General features: G+C 54.5%; 1 protein-coding gene across 1 annotated transcript in view; it reads left to right on the top strand.

Annotated features, from left to right (window-relative positions):
- GFRA2 (GDNF family receptor alpha 2) overlaps positions 1-10,759 on the top strand; it is an 84,117-nt gene that overhangs the window by 10,893 nt on the left and 62,465 nt on the right. The window contains exon 3 of the mRNA XM_021698848.2: positions 1,832-1,915. Within this exon, the coding sequence (XP_021554523.1) occupies positions 1,832-1,915 (84 nt within the window). The remainder of the gene's footprint in view (positions 1-1,831; positions 1,916-10,759) is intronic.

The raw sequence follows: 10,759 nt of genomic DNA, 5'->3' as shown, positions 1-10,759 counted from the left end.
TTAAAAAAAAAAAAAAAAAAAAAAAGACTGACCCTGTGAAAAGTCCAACAGCAGCAGTACTTGCTTAAGAACAGTTTGGTTCAGCAACACTTTTAATTTTGGAGACCGTATTCATCATGGCTAAGTACTTGGATTCTGGAGCCAGCTGCCTGGCTTTGAAACCTGGCTCTGCCACGTACCAGCTGTGTGACCTTGGGCCAGTTACTTAACATCTCAGACCAGTTCTTTAGCAATGAAACAGGGAGAGGAATAGTGCCTATCTCGTAGAGAAATTAAGAGGATGAAGTGAGTTCGTACACCTAAAGCGCTTTCAGTGGTGCCCGCGCATAGAGGGCTCAGCATAACCATTTTTCCTACAAAAACGCTTCCTAAGCTCTTATATTATTTGGCCCCAACAAATGGCAGTGGCTGGTAACCCCACCGCTGGGATTTTCTCTGGTGCCTGTGGGTAGAGAGGAGGACACTGAGATCGTACAGGCCTGGTCAGTCCCAGGGGCAGGTGGGATTGGAGACTGGCCTGAAAGGATCAGTGCCGTTTGGATGTCGGTCAGCAGTTAGCGCTTAGGGCCCGTTGTGTGCAGTGCATTCTGTGTGCTGTGTGTTGCAGGGCGTGAAGGGTGCTTGCTCCTGTGAGGTGAAGTAAAGGGTGGGGGCCGGTTCTCCAGGGGGAGAATGAACACCTGGGGGTCTGTACCATTTTTGGGGGGTCTGCTAGCTATAGCAGACAGATGCCTTGCTCTGTGAACCAGCAGAGGGCCGGATGAGCCTTGAGTGCTGGCCTCTGGGGGACCTCACCCCTTACGGGCAGATTGCAGGTCCCCTCTTCTGGATGGCTGGCCCCGTCCTGCAGGAGGCCCCGTGGATGCCCCCGCACATGTGCTCTTCTTCAGGTGCTGGACCCCGGGGGAATGGGAAATCAATGTGTGAGACTGTGGGTCATCACCTATCTCCCCCGCCCCTTCAGCACACACACACAGTCTGAGTGATTATCCATTGATTTCTCCTCACAGTAACGTCTCAAGAGGATATTTCCTCTCCTGCCGAGGTGTTGGTGGAAGGGGCGGGAGTCCCGATGAGGAGGTGGTGGGTCTCCAGGGCATCCCTGTGCCATTTATCTCCTGTCACTCGCTTGCTTTTCTATTCACCAGCCCTCTGATGCACCCCAGAGCCCTGAGGAGAGGTCTGAGAAGCCAGCAGGTGTGAGCTGGGTGGAGGGCCCTGGCCAGGCCAGCAGGGAGTGCAGAGGTGGGGAGTTGGTCAGACAAGATGGGGGTCATGCCTCCACTCAGCAGACCTTCAGCCCCTCCAGGCAGACTTTTCTGGTGACATGATGGGAAACAAAGAGGAAGTTCTGTGCCTTAGGTGGCCTGGGCAGAGCGAACCTATAGTGATGGGGGAGAATGTCAGCGTGAGGGCCAAGGGACCAGAGTCTAGTCTAGCTCTGCCACAAGGAGCTGTGTGATCTCAGTCAGGTGTCTTTACCTCTCTGGGCCACCTCAGAGTCCTCTCTTGTGAAATGAGGAACTTGTACTGAACAACCTTGGAGGGCCTTTGGCTTCAAATCCTTTGATTTATGTCTGGCCTTCCGCAGGCTGTCCACCTCCCCAGTGCTTTCTTTCCAGAAGCATTTGGAAGTCCTTAAAAGAGGGCTGGACATGCAGGGAGGTCAGCAGAGGGAAGCGTGAGCAGTACTGACCTGCTGTGGGAGACTACTCTAGTTGGAGAGAAAGAATTCACCCGTATGAAATGTTCAGCATCTCATGCATCACTTGCTCTTGTCTAGCACCGTGGGAGGGGTGAACCTGTGCCTGACGCTGGTTTTTTCTTCCAGGTGAGGAGTTTTATGAAGCCTCACCCTATGAGCCGGTGACCTCCCGCCTCTCGGACATCTTCAGGCTTGCTTCAATCTTCTCAGGTAAGTGGGCTCGTGCTAGGGCCTCCCCAGTTCTCCTAGGCACCCTGGCCTTCAGTCGGTTCTGCCTTCCACCAGCAACCCCCTTCGTGTTTCTGAGCTTCGGGTCCTCATCTGTGAAAGAAGAAACCATAACACCCACCCCTGACGTTGTGTGTGGAGTGGAGCATTTATGGGACTTGCCTAGAGTGTGCCTTCCGTGCAGTAGGTCTTGAATTGGAAACCTGGTGTCACTCTCTTAGTTTGTCACATGTCTTGCCCTGCGGGGTCCTTCTTTCCAGTTCCCAGGTCTTGCACTTTGGAATTCTACTTTGGTCAAGCTGTTCAACTTTTCTGTGCCTCAGTTTCCTCAGTTGCACAGTGGGAGAGTACCTACCTTGGGTTGTCGTGAGGTCTGAATGAGCCAGTGGTTGCGAAGGGCTCAGCGAGCTGCTGGGCAACGCAGCCCAGGGCCCGACCAGGAACCATTAGCTGTGGTTCTTGGCAGTAATATCACCCCTCTCGGCTCTGCTCTGGGACTCCCCTTCCCCCGGGGGCTCTTCTTCTTGAGCGCCACTGAGAGGCCTCTTAGCCCCCGGCCACTCCTGCCCCGGCCTGCCCCGGGAAGTGAGAGGACTGTGTGGAGCTCTAGCTTTGCTTGTCATGGTCCCTGTGCGGAGTCCGAGGACTTTGTTGGTTCCTTCTTCTTGGCCTGTTCCCTCTGGCATCTGGGAGACCTGTGGGCCCAGGGCAGCCGCCTCTGCTCGGGCACTGGGGAGGGCCTGCCTGTCTTGGGAACCGCTCTGTAGGGGCTGGGGACGAGCTCCTCCTGAAGCCACCACTGGTGCTCAAAGGTGGCCAGGGGGGGCCTGTTACGGTACAGGGCTCCAGACCTCAGGTTTCTAGGAAGTTTTGTGGCAGTATGTGAAGCCTTCTGAAGTTTCTTTTGCTCTAAGCCATGGGTTCTCAACAGCAGCACTGTTGGGGTTTTGACTTGGATAATTCTCTCCCGTGGGCAGAGCTGTCCCATGCATTGTTGGATGTTTAGCAATGTCCCTGGCCTCTACCCATTGGACGCCAGTAGCAACGCACTGAGTTGTGACAACCAAAAATGTCTCCAGACATTGCCAAATGTCTCTTGGGGGCACGACTGCTACCAGTTGAGAAGCAGCGCTCGAAAACTGTGAAATGAACGACTCTCCAGTGAGACCCTAAACCCCTTCAAATGAAGAATTCTCTAGGAGACTGTTTTTCAAACTTTCTTTTTCTGTTATTGCCCCCTACTAAGGAGAAAAGTCAATTCTCTGTAGAGAAATACTGTCTTAGTCTCTTTGGGCTGCCGTCACAAAATACCACGTTGGGGAGCTTCAACAACAGAAATGTATTATCTCATAGAGGCTGGAAGTTGAAGATCAAAGTCTGGCCGGACTTGGTGTCTGGTGAGCGCTCTTTTCCTCACTTACAGATGGCCACCTTCTCACTGTGTGGGAAGGGAGGGGTGGTGAGGAGGGAGGGAGGGAGGGGGAGAGAGAGCGAGAGAGCTTTTTTTTTTTTTTTTTTTTTTTTTTTTTAATATAAGGATACCATTTCTATTGGTTTTGGCCCTACCTTCTCACCTTTATGACCTCACTTAACCTAATTACCTCCTAAAGCTCTGTCTGGAAATACAGTCAAATTGGAGATTAGGACTTCAGCATATGAATTTGGTGGGCACAATATAGTCCATAGCAAATACCAAGGAATACCTACTTTTCTTTTTTTGCCTACCCAAGAGCCAATTTTTGAGATTGTATCTAAGAGATTGATATGGGAGGATATATATGTTCCTGATGGGAGAAATCCTGGAACCCCATGAGAAAGGAGGCATTGGCCAAAGGGTGACCATCTAGATTTGCCCTTCGGCCCTGGTGGTGGTTGGGGATGGTGGTGAATGAAATGGAGACTTCAGAGATGATCCTGATTGGTTTTGGATAGAACTTCACCTTGGGCCACTCCTTTGGGGACAGCCTCGGGGCTCAGATGCAGGTTGAGAATATTCTCAGCATGGGATGCTATAGTGCGGATGCCCTCAGCCCCGATGTACCCAGTTCTCACCCTGCCAGCTGAGTACTGCTGGAGGGGTGGAAGCCATTGGGTTTACCTCCAGCAAAGACATAGATTAGCCTTGCTCCTTGAAGGGTGAAGGTCAGAGGTTTGCTTCCCGGACTCCCACTAAACATCTTTCTAGCAGAAAATCTTTATGTGATGGACTTGATACTCCGTGAGATAAGGATATTGACAAGTGAGGAAGTTATTGGGTCTCAACTCACTGAATCAGCTTCTTTTACCCGCTGCCCAGATGGAAATGGCCCCCACATGACCCTGGATCCTTGGGCTCAGGGGACCACTCCCTACAGAGAGGGCATAACTTCGGGGTCTGTGACAGCCCCCCTCATCACTCCAGTTGACCCCACTCCACCCACAGTAGCCCCAGAGTTGGTGCGTGGGTGGCCCCGTCTGGGAAGCTTGGGCACAGAGCTGGGTGGAGGGCCCTGGCCAGGCCAGCAGGATACCAAGCAGGCCAGGGTGGGGCACAGAGCAGGAACAAGGTTGGATGCGGAGCTGGGAGGCCTGAGCGAGTGCCAGTGCATTCCCTGCCACAAATCACCTGAGGGGCTTGGGCAGGTCACTTCCCTGCTCCAGACCTTATGTTTCTTTTCTGAAGAAGGAAGACGTAAGCTTGGAGTGGAGCTCCCCGATTTTTCCCCACCAAGGCACACAGACAGTGGCAACATTGGGTGGCATACTAGGGTGAGCAGAGCATCTTGGTGCTCGGGGGGAACATGGGCCTCTGTGTGGGGTCAGTCTCTGGGCACATATGTCACCTACCTGTGGCTTGCTGGCTGAGAAGGCTTGGCCTGCGGGACCCAAGATCTCTACCGGTGCTTTAGGATGATGAGGCTGCCACCTTGTAGAACTGGATGGAGCCCATCTGCACATGCACACACTAAGAGTTGGCTGTGAATTGCTTCCTCCATCATCTTTGTGTGGAAAGGCAGGGGGTGGGGAGCATGGGGTCTCTGTGGCCCTCCTCTAGGCCGCACTATGCCTAATCAGGGCCCTAGGGACTTGGAAAAGGATGTTCTTGTAGCTTTGGGGTTCTTGCTGCTATCTCCTTCTAAGAATTTGGGTCCGTGTTGGGGCCTCCTGGAACATGTGTTCTTCTTTATCTCTGGCCTCCTCTCTCCGTTGGGGTTCTCAGAAAGTCCCACTGGGAATCTGTTGGCAATAAAAGCTGCCAGGATTCCTCCAGCACTCTTTGATGCCAGAGGCCCTGGGGGAAGGACCAGCCTCCCCTCCTCTCTGCCTAGTTCAAAGACAGGCCCTAGCGTCAGTGACTGGGGCTGGGATTACTGGTGTCCCGTTAGCCCTGAGTCCAAGGCTGGGAGGAGAGCAGCCTGGCTCTTCCCTGAACCATGGCAGCAGTGATGTTGGAGGCGTCCAGGTGGGATGGGAGAGTTCACGGGGAAGTGAGGTTTTTCCTGTTTCTAGCCATTCAACTGCCCTTGCAAGCATGAAGCGGAGTGGTTAGGGAGGCAGCCTAGTGCACAAGAAGAGTGTGGGCCTTAAGGCAGACAGTCTAGGGTTTGAATCCCGACCTGGCCACTTAGGGGAGTGTGATCTTGGGCCTCACTGGGCCTTCTCGAGCTGCAGTGCCCATGCGTGTATAGTGGTAAGGTGATACCTACTGGCAAGGTTGCTATAGAAGGGTTACCGAGAATGGATGTAGGCAGAGTAACAGTCATCCTCCCTGTGCCGAGGATGCTCAGTAGGGGACAGGGGTTTGGGGGAGCTGAAGTCGGGAGCCCCTCCGTCCCCAGGTGTCTGTGACCCTGTGGATACTGCACCCCGGCTGGTCGCACATGGGGAGGCAGGAGATGATGGAACAGGTGAGGAGAAGAAGGTCTTCTTAGGGAAGGGAGAGACTGTTCAGGCGGAGAGAGGATGTGGAAGTGTTCCATGCTTGGGTCACGTGGAGGGAGGCCATCAACGCAAGGGTGAAGGGTCTGGGAGGCCCAGGCAACAGTTTCCCTCGTAGCCTCGGGGCCATGCCTGGGGGAAAGGGAGAAGCAACGGCAGATGGCCTCGGCTGGGCTATGCATTCTTGGTGAGGGGCGGGAGCCTCCAGGGCCTCTGCATCCCATGAGGGCCTTATCAGATGCATGGGCACAGAGCATGTTTATGCAAATATGTCTTTTCTGTAGCTGGAAGGGAACTTAGAGATCACCTAGGCCCACCCCTTCTCCCAAGGGGCTGATAGAAACACCTACTCTCTAGAGTTTTGCTGGGACTAAAAGAGATACTGCAGGTAAATGCTTGACGCAGTGCTGGGGCATACTGCACTAAAATATGTAGCTATTTAAAACTTACGGAGTTTCTCTAAGGGCAGATGGCCTGGAAGCTTGCATCTGGGAAGTGGTTGCAAGCCTTTTGGTGACATGAGGCTGCCTCCCACCCATGATAGTGCTTGGTGGGGGCTTGGGTGGGAGGTGACTGGGCAATTTTCATGGGACAGTAGGACCTGGGGACTCCTGCTGAGCCACCCTGGCCTTGCTGAGCCACACTGCGGAGGGTTGGGGACACGTGGAGGTGGGTGAAATGTCTGGGCCTGGGGCATTTTGTGGGTTGGAGGAAAACGCAGTGGGCGGTGTCTGCCTCAGTTGGCCAGTGAGCCTCTGGGGTGGGTGGGCCGTCTTGTCTGGCTAGGGGCAGGAAAGGCCTAAGGATGTGTCGGGCTCAAGTGGTCCCCTTGTTGGGGGCTTAGGAGTGGAGGGAACCCTATCCCTGCCAAGAAGCCTGACAGGTGGCCCCTGACAGATGAGCACCACCTTTCCCCTTGGTGCTACAGCACTCTCATGTGTTGGGGGCACGTGTGTGATCGTGGATGTTGGTCTGTGTCCATGCTTCTCTGTATTCCTGTGGGTGCCTCGCGCTCTGCTGTGCTTCTAATACATATCCACACAGAAGATCCTGGAGTACTGGGTGGGCCTGCCAGACCTAGTTCAAATCTTGGCCTTGCCCTCCCAGCTGGGTGACCACAGGGTGGGTCACTTGACCCTTCTGACTTGTCAAATGGAGCAGTAGGGGCCTGCCCTGCAGGGATTGGTGGTGATGCACGCATAGCTCGTCAGGCGGTGCGGGGGCACTGTAGAGGGCGGGAGGGAGCTAATGGCTTCAATGCGGTGTTAGACCGCACGAGGAAAGGTGGCGAAGAGGCGCAAGCAAGTCTGAGGGGCCTGTGTGTGCTGCATCTTTGGAGTATCTGAAGGTTAGGGAAGGGCGGGGTGCTCCTAAGTGCTTTGTGGGAGAGATGGGTCCCGGGCGGACCTGTTTAGTAAACACTGAGCTTGCTGTGTTCCAGACACTACATCAGACACTGCTTTAGAGTGAAGCAGACTCACGTCCTCACTGCCTAGTGGGGTGGGCAGACACCCATTTAGACGCCCACTAGGAGGCTTATTGGTGGTGGTGTGGTGTAGACCAAGGGCTGCTCCAGAGTTCAAGGAGCCTGGGCAAATCAGGGAAGTCTTGGAAGAGGAGAGGGGGGTTCTGGGAATGCTGTTGCTGGCAGCGTCATGGCTTAGAGGCCTGGCCCAGCTGCGGTGATGGGAACCATCTTCTGGGCCTGGTGGGCTCCGAGGACAGTGAAGAGAGACCCTTGTGTCACATGGGAGATTGGCCTCGCTGGGGTCTCCGTGCTTGGGACTCCTGCCCTGGACTTCTCCAGGACAGAGCTCAGCATGACTGCCTGGCTAGGGGGCCTGGGTCCCTGGGGGGGGGCGGGGCGCTGAGCTGCCCTTGGGTGGGGAGAGGCCTAGGTCCTGGGCTCCAGAGTCAGGCCTCTGTGAAGGTCACCTCCATGGCCAGAGTGGGGGCCTGGCTCAGCTCTGCTAGATGCCTCAGGAGGCCCCTTCCTTTCCCTGGCTCCTCTGAGGGGGTGCCCGAGCCTTTATGCCCCCAGAGCCTCCTCCCCTCAGGGTACTTAGTGGAGACTGGTGAGCAAGGGCTTTCCTGGCCTAGCCTCAGCTGGTTGGCTGGTGCGTCTCAGAAAGCCCCTTCTGAGGCAGCCCCTGGGAGGAGGTGGTGGGGGGTGGTTTGGGGATGGAGAGCAGGGGAGGAACTGAGGAAGCAGGCAGCCTCTCTCCCTGCCCCCCTGCATGGTGGCTTAGGCGATAAACTGCTTATCCTCAGGTTGTCTCCCTGAGCCGAATGCAGAAGCGTGTTATTTAAATTTCAAAATCACATTCTTCTTCTAACAGCTGTCAGAGACTCTGAGTGTCAATGAAGACTGGGCTTTAGCTGCAGCTGTCACCTTACACCTCCCCTTTCCGAGGAGGAACTCGTCTGATGGCCAGGGAGAGAGGGTGTGGGGTGGCGGGACGGGGCCTGTGGGGACGGGCGGAGGGGAGGTGACTGTGTGGATGGGGTCAGGTGCCCAGTCACTCCTGCCATGCTGATCAGCAGTTGGGAGCAAATGGGAGGAGGCAGGCTCCACCATCAAGGGGCGCTGAGGCGTTTCCCCCTTCCTTTCCTGCTCTCTCCTGTCAGCACGGTGACCTAGGGCTCCTGGCAGTGGGGGGCAGGATTTGCTTGCCCTACGGTGTGAGCAGGGTGTTGGTGACATCATGTTTTGTTGTCTTTGTGTCCAAAGAAGAAATTGCTATGAGAAAAAAGAAAGGAAGGAAGGAAGAAAAGGAGAGAACAAAGTTTAACCCCAAAGAAAGAATTTTTAATAGCAGAATTTGAGATGTCATGGTTGGGGTGAGGTTTTTGGGGTGAAGACATTTTCTGGTACTTTTTTTGGGGGGAGGGGCAGAGGGAGAGGGAGAGAGAGAAAGTGCAGAGGGGTGATGGGGCCCTTCCCTCCACACCCGGGGCAGAGCCTGACGAGGGGCTTGATCTCATGATCCTGAGATCATGACCTGAGCCAAAAGCAAGAGTCGGATGCTTAACTGACCGAGCCACTCAGGCACCCCTTCTGGTACTTTTAAAATAACATCTCCTAGGGGGCACCTACTTGCTTCTCCTTGGGTATGTAAGACAGGCTCTGCCAGTAGAGGTGATGGGGAGGGTTAGTTCTGGGCTGGGTCTCTCTGCTCTTTAGAAGCTCCTGAGATGGCTCTGCAAGATTCTGCTCCCCTGAGCATGCTCCTGGTTTAGCCATGAACTGCATTCACCTCATTTACTCCAGCGTAAGGCAGGGTTTGGGTAAGTGCCCTGGTAATGCCCCTTCCAACCATATCTGTTGATAGACTCCTTTAACCCCATGGCTGGAGAGAGAAAGGAACAGGACTGAGTGGGGTCAGGTCAGAGTGTGTGGAGGGTGGTGTGTGTGTGCGCTATGAGCCTGTTATGTGTTTGTGTGTGGAGTGGTGTGTATATGAGTTGGTGTGTGTGTGTGTGTGTGTGGGTGGTGTGTGTGTGCTGTGAGCATGTTATGTGTTTGTGTATGGAGTGGTGTGTGTGTATGAGATGGAGTGTGTGTGGTGTGTGTGTGTGTGTGTGCTGTGAGCATGTTATGTGTTTGTGTGTGGGGTGGTGGTGTGTATGTGTGAGGCGGTGTGTGCATGTGGTATGTGTGATATGTGTGTGGGGTGGTGTGTATGTGTATGTGTGCTGTGAGCATGTTATGTATGTGTGGGGGTGGTGGTGTGTGTGTGTGTGTGAGGTGGTGTGTGCATGTGGCGTGTATGATACGTGTGTGGGGGCAGTGTATGTGTGGTGTGTGTGTGGAGTGTGTATATGAGGGTGTGTGTGCGTCTATGTGTGTGGTGGTGTGTGCATGCATGCGTGTGTGTGTGTGTGTGGCCTGAGCGGGAAAGTGCAGAAGGGTGATGGGGCCCTTCCCTCAGTGGAGCAATCATTGCCCCCAACCCTCTTTTCTGCCTCTTAGGGAAGCCCTGGGAACACTGGTCCAGGGGTGAACACAGAGGGGCATTTGAAGATGGGAAGGCCATTTTCACGTGATCAACAAAAACAGTTAGTGGACTCAACCTTTATATGTGTGTTTTGGGGCTTCCTACCGTCTGGAGGTTATGTCGTTGAACTCTGGATGCTTTCGTCCCGTCTCGCAGAGGCGGTGTGTGTGTGAATTCATCCTTCAAACTCCAGGAGCATCCTGTACGTGCTGTGCCCTGTTTCAGGGGCTGGGGGTGTGTCAGTGAACAAGACAAGGGAGTTAGTTGCCCTTATGGAGCTTATTTCAATTCGCCGGAGACAGAGAAAAACAGAAGACAAGCCAACAAACAAATGAACAGCACCACCAACAGAAAGATAGTGAGGAACGCCATGCAGGATTAAATAGGAGGACAGGACAGAGGTGGCTGGTGGGTCTTCCAGATTGGAAATGCCAAAATCGGAGTCCCAGGAAGGATCCCACCATGGAGTCCAGGGAATGGCAGAGGGCACATCTAGGGGAAGGTCCCCAGGAGGGGACACCATGAGGGAGGGTGGGGCCTGGGGAGGCCATGTGGCTGGGGCCCAGTGAGTGAGGTGGAGGTGGTGTTTGGGAGGTGGGCACAGATGCAGGCAGGGTCCAGCTCACTGGGATGCTGCTGGCAAGTTAAGGACTCTGCATTTCATTTTAAGGGTCATGAGAAACGTTGGAGGGTTTTAGGCACTTGAGCAGCACAGTATGATTTCTGCTTTTGAAAAGCTTACTCCTGTGCTGTGGGAGAGTGGACCATGGGGCGGGGAGGGGCACAGGCAGGGGAGGAAGCTGGCGAGCAGTGAGAGGCCGTTGCACTGGCTGGACTCCTAAGACAGTAGGGGGTGAAGGGGGTGCATGATCTGGGGTCTGGCGTGGGACGGAGCTAAGGACAACTCTGG

The sequence above is a fragment of the Neomonachus schauinslandi genome, chromosome 2, assembly GCF_002201575.2.
Source record: "Neomonachus schauinslandi chromosome 2, ASM220157v2, whole genome shotgun sequence".
Classification (NCBI taxonomy): Eukaryota; Metazoa; Chordata; class Mammalia; order Carnivora; family Phocidae; genus Neomonachus; species Neomonachus schauinslandi.
The sequence above is the reverse complement of the archived record's forward strand: the minus strand, read 5'-3'. Positions and strand labels throughout refer to the sequence as shown.